We start from the raw sequence: 15,884 nt of genomic DNA on the forward strand, positions 1-15,884 counted from the left end.
TTTTTCTTCTCCATTTGGTGGTGGGTGTTCTAGGATAATCTTTTTGAATGGCACTTTACTGTTAGAGGGCCTCCAGATTCAGATTTCGATGGAGGGATTTATCACGGGCGAATAGTACTACCACCTGAGTATCCCATGAAACCACCCAGCATTATTTTGCTGACGGTAAGCATGCTTGCTAGTTTTTCCTTTTTATGTGATCAATTTAACCGTAGGTGTCTGAGAGAGAGATTCTTGGCATTTAAGGTAATGTTACTGTTGTAAGAAAGGTGGCATAGTACAGTTAATACTGGCAACCTAAGACCAGAAGTCTTCCAAGGTAATTTTGGTATTCGGTAATTACAGGAAGCTTTACACCTAATAAATGGAAGTTTTCTCCAGGGTTAATCACACTGCTGATGTTCTAACCTTCAGTTTTCTCCATGGGTGCTCTTAGTCTCTGCTGGAGACACTGGTCACATGTAGGAAGGCAGACCTGTGGTTTAGGGCAAAGGCCTGCATAAAACTGAAAAGCTACAGCTTTTCAGGCTCTCTACATGTGGTCTGTGGGTTACAGGAGCAACAGGCAAGCCACCATGTCACACTGGGACATGTGAGGTATCAGTTAAAGGTTTCTTCATGCATGAATGGGGGCAGATGGCAGACAACTTTGTTCAGAAAGCTGAGTGCCAACTTTGTGAAGTTGCTGGTAATAAAATGATCAAGTATTGTTTGCATATAGATTTGCTTCATAGTGATTTTAACAAGTTGTACCAAAACCCAAGAGTTAACTTCCAGTATGTTTTATTATATCCTCCTTCTTCCTTTGAAGGCCAATGGCAGGTTTGAAGTGGGGAAGAAAATTTGTTTAAGCATCTCAGGGCATCATCCTGAAACATGGCAGCCTTCATGGAGTAGTAAGTAACAATAATTTGGAAAATGTTACCCCTATCAAGCAATGAGATCTTTAAACTAAAAAAAAAAAAATCTCACAAAGAATGTTTATAATGGAAAAGGAGACAGATTTTGTGGGAGTAAAAGTATGGGAGAATTTGAGAAATGTAGAGTTACGAAAGAGCGATGTAGGAGGATTTGGGAATAGTATTAAATAAATGCGGGTAAAAGGGTTGAGAAACGGAGTGATGGTAAGCTCTCACTTATTTGGATGCACAAGTATTAAGAATTCTCAGACTAATTAGATTATTACTACTTAGATTATTCTTTGGGTTTAGATTTCTTTTTTATAAATTGTTCTGATGAAAATACTTTAAATCCTATTATTTTAACCTGGTTTTGTATAATCACTAAAATCAGCTTGTATATTGATAGAGGTGAGTGTGGTCAGCTTTTAATTCTGATGCTGTACTTCTGAACACTCAAGTGTAAAGACAGTGTGGTCTGAGTTCAGAATAACTGAATGTTTTCTACCTTTTCATTTTAAGTTTCATTATCATAGAAATTGAGAGTTGACACAATTCATCCAAGGCAAAATTTCTGTGTTTATATCATTTTAGTTTTGCATGTACAGTACATCAATTATTTCTTTGGATACCTGTTGCACTTTTAAAATATATTGCTAAGATCTTAGGAATTTTCTAACAGGCCACTCTTCAACTTTTATAAAGTCTCTTACATTTTTTAAAAGAGTAGAAAATTCTATCTTCTAAGTAGGAGGTGTAAATATCTTATCTCTATTTTGTGGTACTTACCTTGCTGTGATACTTGTTTACCAAGTCTACTAGCAAAGTGTCTTGAATTCTGGAATTTCATGACTATGTAAAACAAAATTGAAGGATATGTATTATCAAAAGATATATTTGAGATGATAATTCTGAGTTGTTTTTAGTATTTAAGCTCATTCCCCAGCACGATGACATAAAAGGAACAAATTCTGCAGTACACTGCATAAAAGAAAGCCACTGAGCTTGTGCTCACTAAATTACAGAATTCATGTCTAATAGAAAACATGCACAAAAAGAAGAGTGCCTTATGAATCCCTCTCTTCTTTCCCCCCATCTATATGTCAATTCTGCCTCACCTTTTTTTCTTCAGAACCCATTTTTAAAGTCTGGAACTTGAATCTTCATATTAATGTAACATTTTTGTGACAACTTACTGTTTCTTCTCTGTGTTGGCTGATGGAAGAATAAGGCCTTACCTTTGATTTATAATGTGAAGTTTAAAAACTAAAGAAGCCTTGCCGTGTACCAAAAGAACCAGTGCTGCTTGTATGAAATTCAGACTGCTCCTTTGGACAAAATGAAGTTTTGCAGGCAGAACTGCAACTTTTCTATACTGAGTATAGAGTGAGATTGAAATAACAGTTGTTTCTGCAACCTTGTTTGTATCTCTGTTTTTCCATTTTAGTAAGAACAGCTTTACTAGCCATTATTGGATTTATGCCAACCAAAGGTGAAGGAGCAATAGGATCTCTAGATTATACACCAGAAGAAAGAAGAGCTCTTGCAAAGAAGTAAGCACTAAGTTTGTTACTGTAGGTACATAGATATGTACTCTCTTTTAGGGTAAGGCATTGAGTAGAAAGTAAGTCACTTCAGTCTGTTCTCTTGCATTTATTCCAAATACAAAAAAAAAGTTCTATGCTTCATATATTATTTCCTGAACATTTTGCAAACTTGGAACTTGCATCATCTTGACCATTGTGTGGTTAAATTAGAGGTTTGTCTGAAATTCAAGCTTAGAGATGTAATTAACATTGTGATACAGTTGTAATTGCAGCGTGGATGGGAAAATTAGTATGATGGAATTGATAGTAAGTGTAAGCAGGGGAGAAAACAGCCAAAACAATGATGCGTCATTTCCCTTAAGTAAATAATAATAATGAAACAACGACAAAAAAATCTGCAGCAACTGCTTTGGAGTGATTTTTAGGAAATTAACTTAAAATTAGATTTGTTAAAATTAGATTAAATGTTTAGCTTAGTGAACAAGGGGAAAGCAGTGAATGTTATTTATCTTTGACTTTAGCAAGGTTTTTGGCACTGTCTTCCTTACCATCCTCATAGACAAGCTCATGAAATACAGCCTGGGTAAGTGGGGACAGTAAGGGGTGTTAAGAGCTGGCTTTGCTGCCTGGCTTAAAGGTTTGTGGTAAGCAGCAGAAAGTCCAGCTGCAGGCTGCTCACTACTGGTGTGCTCCAGGGGTCGATACTGGGGCCAGTGCTGTTCAGTGTCACTAATGACCTGGGTGATGGGGCAGAGTGCACCCTCATCAGGTTTGCAGATGATACAAAACTGGGAGGAGTAGCTGATACACCAGAAGGTTGTGCTGCCATCCAGAGGAACTTCAACGGGCTGGAGGAATCTCAGCAAGTTCAACAAAGGGAACAGCAAAGTCCTGCCCCTGAGGATGAATAATGCCGACTGACCGGCTGGAAGGGACCTTGGAAGGGGAGGACCTGGGGGTCCTGATGGACACCAAGCTGATCATGAGGCAGCAACGTGCCCTTACAGCAAAGAAGGCTAATGGTATCCTGGGCTGCATTAGGAAGAGCATTGCCAACAAGTCAAGGGAACTGATCCTTCCTCTGTACTCAGCACTGGTGAGACAACTGGAGTGCTGGGTCCAGGCTGGGGCTGTGTCCAGGTCAGGTTACAAGAAAGATACTGGCTTCCTGGAGTGAACCCAGTGAGGTGCCAGAAAGGTGACTGAGGGACTGGAACATGTTTCATACAAAATGAGACTTGAGAGACTTAAGAGAGCTGAGAGTGTTCAGCCTGGAGAAGAGAAGGCTCAGGGGATCTTAACCATGTGTACAAATATCTGAAAGGAAGGTGTAAAGATGGCAGAACCAGGCTCTTCATAGTGTCATCCAGTGACAAGATAAGAGGCAATGGGCACAAACTGAAACCCACAAAATACAGTCTGAATGCAAGAAAACACTTTTTTATGGTAAAGATGATCAAATCACTAGCACAGGTTGCTCAGAGAGGTGGTGGAGTCTCTATCCTTTAAAGAATTAAAAATGTGGCTGGAAACAGACCTGATCAATGTGCTCTGCTTGACCCTGTTTTGAGCAAGGAGACCGGACTAAATGATCTCCAGAGGGCCCTCCTAACCTCAACTTTTCTATGATTATCCTTAAATGAAATCTGACACCTGTGGGAGTTTTTGGTCTTTATCCTTTCCCCATCTGGGGAGGAGAAGGTACTTGAACTGAAAGATCATATCCCTATCTTACAAGCAAAGTTACTCCAGATTGTAATACTCCAAAGTATTCCAGATTGTAACTAGAACCTTATTTTGCTGGCAAGTTGTGAGTTTATCCTGTCTGTACTCTGAGCCAATTGGAAGCTGCAACTTTCCCGTTAGCATGGCCCTGAGTCAAAGCTAATAATCCCTGCTGAGAGGTAATGTTTAGTGGGTTGGTCTTGATTCTGTACTATCAAGGCTGTGTGGTTTTTCATGGGTTTGGAGAGCTGCCTGCAGTGTGCCCTATAGACAAATTATGTGTGCAAGAGAGGAAAGGTAATGCTTTCACAGAAACTGAAACTGCTGGATTTGAGGTGCAAGCTCCTGGGTCCAATTTAATATTTTTAATAATATTTAAATCTTTATAAATTACAATTTTAATTTGCTGGAGATATAAAGTAAGTTTTAAAATGGTAACAAATTATTAACTAAGTATAGATAATAGCAACATGTAAGTCAGTTGTTACTATTTTCTTAAATGACATGAGAGAATGTCTATTTGTAGTATAGATAATTCTCAACATATTTTTTCAAGATAGTGTGATTTGGGGCAGGGGAAAGTACTTTTAAGATACTGGTCTTGACGCCACTTGTCTTTCTATGGATTATTTTTCAAATAGTTTGTCTAAACAAGCACACAGGAACATGATGAGAACATGCTATTCTGAGCTATGTCATTTGTGGCCAGGTCACAAGACTTCTGTTGTGAAATGTGTGGCACATCTATGAAGACAGCCCTCTTACCACTAACATCCGGAAGCGTGTCAAGCCAAGCGGACAAGGAGGCTAAAGAGCTTGCCAGACAAATTAGCTTCAAGGTGAAGTCACTGTTTAAACTTTTATCTCTGTTGTGCGGAATAAAAAAAAAAAATACTGAGGAAAAACTTGTAAATTGCGGAAATACTCATAATTTCATAAACCCTCACCATTCACTACGTAGAAACCCATTTTTTTAGGATGGTTTGAAAGAGAAAAATAGGGTTGGATCTCTTCCAGTGTGACAATTAATAAATTGTGCATCTCAAGCACGGATTGATTAGTTTTAATTTTAATGGTGAGCACTGTGGTAAGAACTGCCTAACTATGTTGCTTTTAATTCCATGTTTTCAGTCACTAATAACTTGATTAAAGTCTCCAAAATTAGTCTTATCATAGAAGTGATAGGGAAAGTTGGGGGAAAACTAACCTAAATTATTTTTCCTTTGTGATTTTTTTTTTTTTCTCCTTTTTGGCTTATGGAAAGAATAAAACATATTCCTACTGAAAAATGGTTGCAAATTCTTTTGAACTACTCTGCAGCGGAAGATACTGAAAGTTGAACTCTGGTATGGAAGTTGCTGTTACCCAAAAATGTGTTGTCTAGATTGTATTTCAGTGAAAGTAAGGTTTGTTTAGCCAAATATGTGCCTTAGAAGTTTGCATGTCTTGCATGCACAGTGTCGTTTTTCACTGAGTTTTCCACTAAACTCTTAAATCAGCCACTAAGGAAGACTGCTGTGTATGAGGGCAGAGAGCTACAGTGAAATATATTATGACAATGTGACATTGGTGTAGAATACATCCTCACCAAGTCAGGGGTGCTAATATGTCCCTTTTTATCACCAGTAATCTGCTAACACTGTTCTAAAGATTACTTTTTTTTTTGTGTGTGTGCCATGAGAATAAGATTGCCTCCTACTGAGCATTCCTGCCAGTTTTACAGGACCTGCATATTCCTGTGCAGTTTTCCATCTAGACATGTTGACATGGTGGGGTCTGTGTATAATTACATTTACGATGAAAACATCTCAAAATACTTTACAATGATGTGGAGATACAGGGGCAGAATTTTAAAGTTGAGCTACTTGGAGAAGCAATTGACTGCCTGCTCCTGACTTTTTTAGAATATATAAGGGTTAAAAAGTGTAGGATTAATTTTTACTTAACTGCTAATCTTCATCGCAGAAATTCTAGAAATATCAAAGTATATATTTTTTATTTTTTTTTTTAAGAGCGAATTCTTAACATACATTTCATACCTTTTTCAGTTTTAAAATTAAAGACTTGGGGACAGCAATTTCTAAAGAATATTGGTGCATTCCATGTATCTACGTACTTTATTCTTCCTCCTAAGAATAAGCACTCAGCAAGGGAAAAATGAACAAAAGCCTCAGGTTTCTATAGCCTTTTACAGTTCATTGTGGGTTTTACAAGGTAAAACAGTTCTGTCCTCTGGTTGCATCTGCCATCCCTTCCTTAAATCAAATTTTAAGGATTTGGGAGTTTTTTAAGCTTCCTGCTTCTCTGCTTTGCTTGACTTTTTGTTTGATTGATGTTAGGCTGAGGCATTACATTGATATGTTTGTAGTAAATTAATAGTATGAATTACTAGCAGGGAATACAAAAGTTTTTAATCATTTGCGTATATTCTATGACAATTTATGGGGTAAGATTTAACATCAGTGTGCTGATTGAGGGTATAATTTGAGAGAGCCTCTCTACTAGCAAACATACTAGCAACCTCTGCGTTATCTTGATCCTTAAAGAAGGGATTTCCTTTTTCTAGATGATCCTGAGAAATTATTTCATACCAGCCTTAAGCAAAATGGTAACTTTAAAAAAACCTCCCATGTGTGGTATTGAGAAAGCAATATGAAATTCAGGACAAAAAAATAACAAACCACATTTCTTCATTACAGTTTTCTTGCTTCTGTGAGCCTCCACCTTTGTTCCTGTCTGTTTTAATAGAAAATTACATTTTTTTTTAGATCAGCTTTACATTGACTTGAAAATTGGTTTGTTCATTTTAGGTGCTATATACTATAAATTCCATTTCACTTAAAAGAAAAAATGGATGACCGATAGCATACACATTACTCTAAACCAATATGGTTTATCTACATATTGCCATCACAAGGTATATTTTGCAGTAAAATTGATTCTCTGCTCACCTTCATTATTACGTTTAACTATGCTGATCTTTTTCCCTTCACGTCTGTGTTCTCTCCAGCTTTTCTGGAAGCAGAGGTAGGGGTTTGGAGAAAAGAGAGACTAGGTGACAAAAGTGTTTTAAATCTTAAATTCATCTTCAGGTTGTCTCAGTGACATATTTTTCAGATTATTCTGAAGTAATATACATCAAGAAACAGGGCATTTAATTTCCTCACAGAAAATAGTATAATGAAAGAATATTATTATCTTGTGATCTTATCAGCTTGTTATCACCATAACTGGTTGTTTTCTTACTACTTACTGTTTGTATTTCTTACTATTACTACCACTACTTATATCTGCATTTGAAGACAGGTATTAGATTTTGAATTGGTATCTTCATAATAAATTGAGATCTCAATACATGACTCAGGAGGTGACTTGCTTGCTGATTAAAATTTGTACATATCAAAAAAAAAAAAAAATCCAAAGGTCATGACCAGATCAATTTTTAAGTGTTTCAGTTCAGGACTATGATGCTATGTCCTTTTCCTTTCCCAAGGAATTGTTTCAGGCATATATACCATTTTAACAAGAGGTTTGTTCATGTTGTTCTACATGTCACTGCTGATCTCTTGTCTCAAATTTCTAAAACCATGAAACCTAAATTCTGGGAATTGATGTTTATTAGCTATTTTATAAATGTGTGCAAAAGCAATGTTTTAAGACTTGTATCTTTTCTTTTGGTCTGCTTGTGCTAAAATTTAAATACTGGAAACCTGAGGTATGCATGCCTGACACAGTATAGTGTCATGCATATATGCCCACTCTGGCTGTGAGGCAACTTCGGTACTAGAACCAGTATAGCCACATCAAATTAGCACTTACTGGGGGCTAGTAGCCACGCTGAGAAACAGGCTATATTAGTTCACTCATAACAACACTAGTCAGCATTCACTTAAGGACATGAGAAATGGAAGTTTTTAAAAATGGTATTATTTCTGACATGATGTTGTCTTGAATCTTCTGAAGAATTTTCTTTTTTGCTCTATATATGTGTACATTTTTTGAATGTTATACCTGTTGTTATGGGCAAGCAAGCTTAGAATAGTTTTTTAAGCTGATGTTTGCACATCTGTAGTCTTACTTCTAAAGAATGAGAATTTCTTAAACCTGTTGATTTGTAACTGAAATGCTGTTAGCATACTTTCAGTAAGTCTCATGTTCTCCATACATTAAAATACACATTCCAAAATAAGCCAAATCTTCTTGGTGAAATTTTGATCTTCTCTCTGAAGCATACATACATACTTCTTGTAGGCAGAAGTCAATTCATCCAGGAAGTCTGATGCTGGACCCTCAAACATGTCAGGATTGAGCCACTCTGCTCCTTCACGTGAGCCCCAGCAGGATGGTGCAGCTAGAGCATTCCAGGATCCAACAAGTGCAACGGTATGGTCCATCTTTGAGCTTCATCAGAGCAAGTACAGGCATAGTCTGAAGGTGAAATCGGTACTATTAAGCTGATTGGAGGCTTCATTAAGAGTATGTAGTTCATACATTTCTTCTAGAACTTCTGCATACTTTTATATAAAATCTATGTGTAAAGTTGCACATAGTATGCCAAATCACTTTTAGAAATAGCAATCTCTTTGCTTTCACTTCCTTCTCTTAAAAACAATAAATAATGTTCTTTTAGCAATTCTTGTTCCTGGTTGTTCCTTTAATGTATGAGTTAACAGTTCATTAAATTATTGTGGTGTCTGAAGCACTACAGTTTACAGTCTGCATAATATATCACAGGTTTTTGCAATAAAATTAGTAGCCAGAGGCAAAAAAATATCTCAGTGATAATTTGTAGCTTTTAGATGCTAATTAAGGATATCTTCCTGTTTTTTATAACCACTTAAGTAAATCTGACTAAAATATTCTTACCATTTGAAGTATGACACTTAGGTTTTAATACTGCTAGGTGTAGGGTTTACATAATGGTTTCAGAAGTGACCGAGGGCTCATGGTGGGCCAAGGCAGCTGCTGTTATGACTGTGACAAATGCAATCTAAATTCACTGATAAATTGCAGGCAAATCCCAGCTAAGCTGTCTTTTTTAGAGGGGATGGGGCTGCAGATAGGTTAAAAACACTAAAACATCAAATAACGTCAGACCATCTGTTGCATGTTTGTAACATTTTCAAGCTATATAGAAATATAAACATGCTAATAGCATACATCTTTCCCCACAATAAGGATTTTTCCGGATTGTTTGGGATTTAATAAACCATTTTATTTTATTCTTCATACTATAAATCCTGGCTAAGACAGTAGAACTACTCAAAATACCAAGGCAGTGCTAGCATTTTTTTGAAGAAAAAAGAGTGGTTTGGGTTTTTTTTTTTTTTTTGTTAATCCCATTTCTAAGAAATTTCCTTTAATCAATTATGCTGATTTAATAAGTAATGATTAACTTAATTTTCAACAGAACAGTCCCATGTGAAATAAGACCTTTAAACATATAAATGTATGTTAAAATATTTATGTGATAAACTGTAAATGATGAAAAGTGGATACATGTTTTAAGGGATCAGACTGTTACACTCGTTGTTAGTTTGAGTTTGAAGCAATACTGGCTTTTCTGATCTGCCACATTTTTTGAGTGTTAGGAATTTTCTGGATCCTTTGGGGAGTGAAAACTTAGAGCTACACAGTGGAAGAAAGAAATGTGTAGCAGGAAAGACTATTTTAAAGAACTTGAGCTTGCTATTTTTGTGTTCTTATTCATGTGAAAGTTAATAGAAATCTTCTCACAGGAGTCCAGAGGCCTTGATCTGCAATAGGTGTGAAGGAGTATTCATGCAAACCTTTCTACTCAGCTGGGCTTCTTGCATGTGTAAAATCAGTTTGTTGGGTTAGCTTTTGTTGTGTAAAGACCTAATTCTACCTTACTAAGTTATAAGCGTTAGATGTGGGCAACATCAGAACTATTTTTCGTTCTCTTGGATAAAATGTTTACCACTAACTGGTAAACCACTTCCTGATAAAATTGTTTAGCATTTACTTAATTGTTGTAGAAAATTTGCTGTTGTGAACTTGAAATTTATGCCCTTTGAGAATATAAAGGGCTGAGGTAGACCCAGTGTTGAACCCTTGTATTAGCTTGCATAATTCCTTCTGGTATAGTAGACTTAATGTGCCTAACAATGAAGTCATGGGACCTTATGTCCTGCTTCTCAATACAGAGGAAAAAAGTATCAGTAATCATGCAGGAAGAATGGAGTGTTACCTTTCTCTGCTCTTGGAACAGTTGTAACCAGTCTTCATTAAAAACATGATGTTAAATGGTGCTAAGGAAAGGGTCTACCTGTAGGTGCGGAGGAGGGGATCTGTAGGCTGTGTTTTACTATGGGAAAACCAATCTACAGACCGCTTCATGGGCGGATTTGTTCTCTCTAGCAATTGTCTATTCCATGATTTTTATCTTTAAAAAGCTACTTGAAAGGACAGATATTTTTTTAATGAATTAATGGCAAGGCAATTGTGAGTACAGTGATGCCCCTCCTGGGATAGGTTTAACAGAATTCTTGTGTGAAGAGCACAGTGAAATGGGTCACTGGTGTGGCATCTCTTTGAGTCCATTCCCCTGTTCCACATGGGGGTGTTATTCCTGAAGAGAAAATTTCTCATACCATCAGAAGAAATGATATTTTGAATTAACTTTCTCTTCTGTCAGCTTTCACTTAGAAAAAGGAGTATAGCCTCACTGAATAAAGAAGCACCAAGACTTACAGTATTTCAGTAAAGCATATTTTTTTGTTGTTTTCAAAACTCGATTTGAAATAGTAGTTTGTGTTTTAGCCATGGCAATTTAGTAACAGCAATGCTGTCATAGTGTGAACTGTTGTGTTACTTTGTAGTCTTACAGATTTTTGCCTGTGAAGATACTTACTATGTGATGTAATTGTTGCCTGGGTGTGTCTGTGCTGTTGAAGATGTGCTGTCAGTGATCTTGACTTTTGGGCTCTCCCTGCCTGAGCTCATTTTCAAGGTGACTTCCCTCCCTTCCCACCTTCTCTTGTCATTTTGCCAGACTGACAGCCAGTATCTTGATGCCACACTTTAAATTACTACAGTGTCCACTTTGGTCTGCTCTCTAGCTGAGGACTAAATATCTTCCCAGTGCAATGTTGAACATGTGTTTCCATAGCTCCTGCTGTTTAAAGAGCAGACAGAGATAGAGGCTGTCTCTCCAGCACAGCACATGGTGATGATGATGATGAAGGTGACTTTTTGCCATGCTTTTCACCTAGTACTATGTACCTTTCATCAAGACCTGCTTATTGTTTGTTCCTATTCATGGCCTATTAGCCATGACTGAAGTGTGCAACACTAGTGCAAATGTTGCACAGTGGCTGTTAAAATTTTGTGCACCTGTATTATTAGAGAATATTTATCAAGTATTTAAATGACTTATCTTTGAATTAATAAAAAGGAGGGGAGGGGGGTGATTCTCATGTCAGTGATAGTTGCTTCCCAGGAGAACTTGTCACAACAACTTTGCCAAGGTCTGCAGGTGCAAGGCAATGACTACAACAGCATGAGAACAATAAAAGGAACTGTACTGCCATGGAGGCTCTGAAAAATGCTGCCACAGCAGCTTGGGCAAAAGGATAGAGAGCTGCAAAGAACAGGCTTTAAGTATTATTGAGGCTAAAACAGTAGGCTACCTAAAGCATTATGCAGCATAGCACTTGTTGAGGAGTCTGAAGCTAGTGCAGAAAACACCTCAGACTAGGCTAATTCTGACTATATAGAGATATATATATGTACACTTTTTTTTTTTTAATTTGTAGTAGCTGTTGATGTCTGCTCAGGGCAAAGTAATGGTATATTACTCCTGTTTGAGTGCTCAAATTACAAGCAAGGTAATGCTGGAAGTTGGCTTGATAAAAGTAATTATCCTTATCGTTAAGAAAATTATATTCTTCCACATCTGCACAAAAGAATGCTTTTGAATGAATAAGTTATAAATACTCAGGTAGGACTCGCATCCAGATTAAGTCGCCTACTATGCCAGTGGTCACCTAAATGTTGGTACCAAAACTCTCAGCACCGTCTGTGGGACTAGGACTGGCTAGCAGGGGCTCGAGAGCACTGCAGCCCACAGAGAGGCGGGGGCTGGTGGTAGGGGAGGGGGCCTTGCTCTGTCTGCCCCCCTGGGTGCACTGACTAAACCCACGTGGACTGTTGTGGGAGTCTGGACTTCCCCCCCACCTGTAGCAACCTACATTTAGTGTATTGATGTGGAACGATGTCCTGCCTTGGTACTTAGAGTTGATGAGTAAAGTTGATACTCGGTAAGAATTACAAAGTGAGAAGATAAAAACTGTGGTTAGATGCTTTTCTGATAACCTGGGAATATACTGGACCTCAGTACACCTGTTATTAAACACTATATTATAGTAGTGTCCTGCACTAATACACTGGCTGGATGAAGTGTTATAATGAGGAGTGATGAAATAAACAGTGTAACTGAAGTTGACTAATGTTGAAGTGATGAGGGAGCTTTCTGTGGGAAAATGAGGCTGTGTTCTGATACATGGGATTTATAGACGCCAGTATTTTTAATCATATGTTCTGAATGATACATTGTTAAAAAATGTTTCCTTCTATCACTAAGTGGTGTCTTAATTTTTGTAATACTACAGCAACAATTTTAAGTGCCTTGGCAATCAAGACTATTTGGTCCAACTTTGTTTCATTAAAAAAAGACATATTTCTTACTTTAAGCCTTTAAGCCATGCTGTGTCAAGCTTCAGCTGTTTTTCAGTTGGAAGTTATATGGACAAGCAAGTATTTCACCTGTCCTTGTATCTTCTTATTTCTGTATCTCTCTGAGATCATGAGTATAAATGAATGAAGCTTCAGTAACCCAGAGGATTTATATATTTCTAAGTTCCTAGAGTTTGCTATATTTTTAAAACATCCCTTCCAAGATGATTATTTAGTGCTTCTACCATTCTGATAAAAACTTTTAAAATAACAGCCTGGAGATGTAAGTGGTGCAGTGAATGCTACCATTCTTTAGTAGACTGAACATAGTGTAGATCTCCTTACTTGCATTTTGTTATATGATAGAACTTTTTGTTAATTCTGATACGTGTACATTTTACTACACTAGCCTTATTTATCAAACAGAGATGTCCTTGGAGCAATTTTCTAGCAGTCCTAGCAGTTTCAGAAGCTTGCAAAATAATATGACACATGAAGTGCATATTCAGTGACTTTAAAGATCAGATGCTAAAGGGGGCTACAATGTAATTATTTTAAAATATTTTTATTTTTATTCTGTTAAGCCTGCATCCCCAACATTTCTAGTATGGTTTGGCAGAAAATTACTTAAAACTGAATGGACATTGTGTCATGTGAAGTGTTGCATTCATCGCAAAATCTTGACATTTTTTCTTAAGGATAATTTAAACACTTGCTGTAAGTGAAGACAAGAAGATTGTGATTTTTTTCATCTATAATATAGCCCATCTGCCATTTTTTGGATTCTTAACAATTAAGTTTACAAACAAAAAAAGTCTTTACGTAGATGTATATATTATTTGAGATATAGTAGCACCTGATCCCAAATTTATATCGGGTAGTGATCACACTTATCTAACTTGCTTCTGCATATCTGCTAATATTTGGACATTGACTAAGTTGGGAATCCCAAGGCAGTGGGTTAGCTCAGCTTTGGGTAAAGCAATCGGTCTTCTGCTGCCCTGATGGATCTATATAATTTCATCCAAAAAATAATTTAAAGCTTTGCAATTGTCAGTGAGGTTTCTCTTGAATCACAGCTCCATTCGTGTCAGTGTATGGCACCTTGTCTCCTTCAGCACCGGACCTTTCTATTTTTAACTTAAAAATTTGCAGTGCTGGGAGGAAGCCCAGGTGTGTGACAGCCAGTGCTAGTTACTGTTGTTAGTAAATATGAAGGATCAGGACCATTTCTAGACTTTTTTTTTTTAATTCCCTTTTTAAAAGCTGCTTTAAGAAGAATAACACTTTGCCTGCTGAATTTGCAGTTCTTGCTTCCTGAATTCACTTCTCGTTCTCTCCCCTTTTGAGAGATGGAAGTGTAGATTAATCTAGAAACTCAATTTTTCAGTGGCTCAGCTCCGCTAAGCCTTTATTTTCCTTGGCATGAGGAGCTTTCAGGTGGTTTCAGTATGAAGGAGTATGGTTTTCTTCTGCAGTGTTGTGGAAATCGTGGCAAGCTGCTCATGGTGGTTTTGGCTGTCTCTGCTGATAAAAAAAATTGTTTAAAAACATTTCTATTTGAAGCTACCCAAGCTACTTGCTTGCTTAGACAAGAAACCTGTGTAAGCAGGCAAGATGTCACATGTGGTGAGTAATTATATCAGTGCTTCCTTGCTGATAATAAGCAGTGGGAAATACTAATGATGAGGAGATAGCAAAGGAAGGTGTCTTCCCTGGGCTAGTCAAATCACTGTCTAGGTGAAAATTTTGAATTTTTCTCCCACATGTAGAGTATGTGGACAAAGACTCACAGGACCAAGTGGTACTTACTGTCTTGGGGATCATCAAACCTGCTATAGAGTTGAGGACATTCCTTATTCGGCCACGTGGAAAGGTTATGTTTTGTGGAAATAGTAGCTAGCTGAAACAGTGCTCAGGGTTATGGATATTGTGTCCATTAAAAGGCTTTTGTTTGGAAGCAAGTATAAAATGTCCAGAATTCTAGTTTTACCTGCTGAAATGATAATCAGTCTTTCAGAAGGAGGGGAGAAAGCTAGCTCTGGAAAATAGCTGCAGGTTGCTTTAAGTGGGGATACCTGCATGTTGTTCTGAGAAGTGAAGACTTCAAAAAAATAACTTCTTGTCAGAGCTACTTTTTTAAAAACACTTGAAAATTGAACCTTGTCAGAATGTTTATTTCCAACAACTGTTGTTTGTCACTATTTAAATATTAAAATGCTGAAAGTTTGAGCCTTTTAGTATAGCAAGCAGAATTAGGCTGGTGGAGAAACAGAACCCATAGTTTCGATATTACAAACTGAAAAATTATTTTCTTTAGAATAATACTCTCCTGAGCTGAGCATCACTTGTCAATGTTTATTTTTTTTTTACTACATATAATGGTAGACCAACGTTTGACCAGTAGAGGGCAATAGGTATGTGCATGCATAAGTACAGTGCTCAATAATTCGTGCAGGGATCACTTAAGTGTTTTGTGTCTGGGATTTTTGTGTTGTTTTTTTCCAGTGGTGTTGGTGGTGATGAGGATAGGCTTTTGGGCCCAGCTGCCCACAGGAAGCAGAGCAGCATTGCTCAATTGCAGTTCTCAGGACTTCTCTCCTTCCTTTCTTGCCCTCCCGAACTTGTTTCCCTTTCAGTATAGGTGACATTACAAATCCTCAGGAACTTAACTATTCAGAGGATTATTAACAATTTCTTGAACTGCAAAGAGTTAAGCAAATCCTAGACAAAGATATTTGAAATCTCTTGATTTGGAACCAATCTAGAGTTCAAATACTGTTTGGCAGACTTTCTTCAGACTTTTCTTGTCCTTAGAACTGCTAATTTGCAGCTTGAAATAGCTGCCTTCTCAAGATAGCGTATGGACAAAACCGATGGCTGTAACAATCCACATGTAAAACTAGCCACATGTATTATCAGTCTTTCAAGTATTAACTATTACGTGAAGAGTATATTTTACTCCTTCTGATTTTATTCCTTGCTCGTCTCACGCACTGTCTTGCCTCTCAACTCT

At 37.3% G+C, this 15,884-nt stretch overlaps 1 protein-coding gene across 4 annotated transcripts in view; it reads left to right on the forward strand.

Annotated features, from left to right (window-relative positions):
• The window catches only part of UBE2J1 (ubiquitin conjugating enzyme E2 J1), a 44,403-nt gene that overhangs the window by 27,265 nt on the left and 1,254 nt on the right, over nt 1–15,884 (forward strand). For all 4 annotated transcript variants that reach the window (XM_032989933.2, XM_042803580.1, XM_042803581.1 and 1 more), the window contains 5 exons: nt 34–165; nt 812–896; nt 2,347–2,452; nt 4,881–5,010; nt 8,423–8,554. In XM_032989933.2, the coding sequence (XP_032845824.1) occupies nt 34–165; nt 812–896; nt 2,347–2,452; nt 4,881–5,010; nt 8,423–8,554 (585 nt within the window). The remainder of the gene's footprint in view (nt 1–33; nt 166–811; nt 897–2,346; nt 2,453–4,880; nt 5,011–8,422; nt 8,555–15,884) is intronic.

This window comes from Tyto alba, unplaced genomic scaffold, assembly GCF_018691265.1.
Source record: "Tyto alba isolate M040663 unplaced genomic scaffold, T.alba_DEE_v4.0 Super-Scaffold_40, whole genome shotgun sequence".
NCBI classification, from domain to species: domain Eukaryota; kingdom Metazoa; phylum Chordata; class Aves; order Strigiformes; family Tytonidae; genus Tyto; species Tyto alba.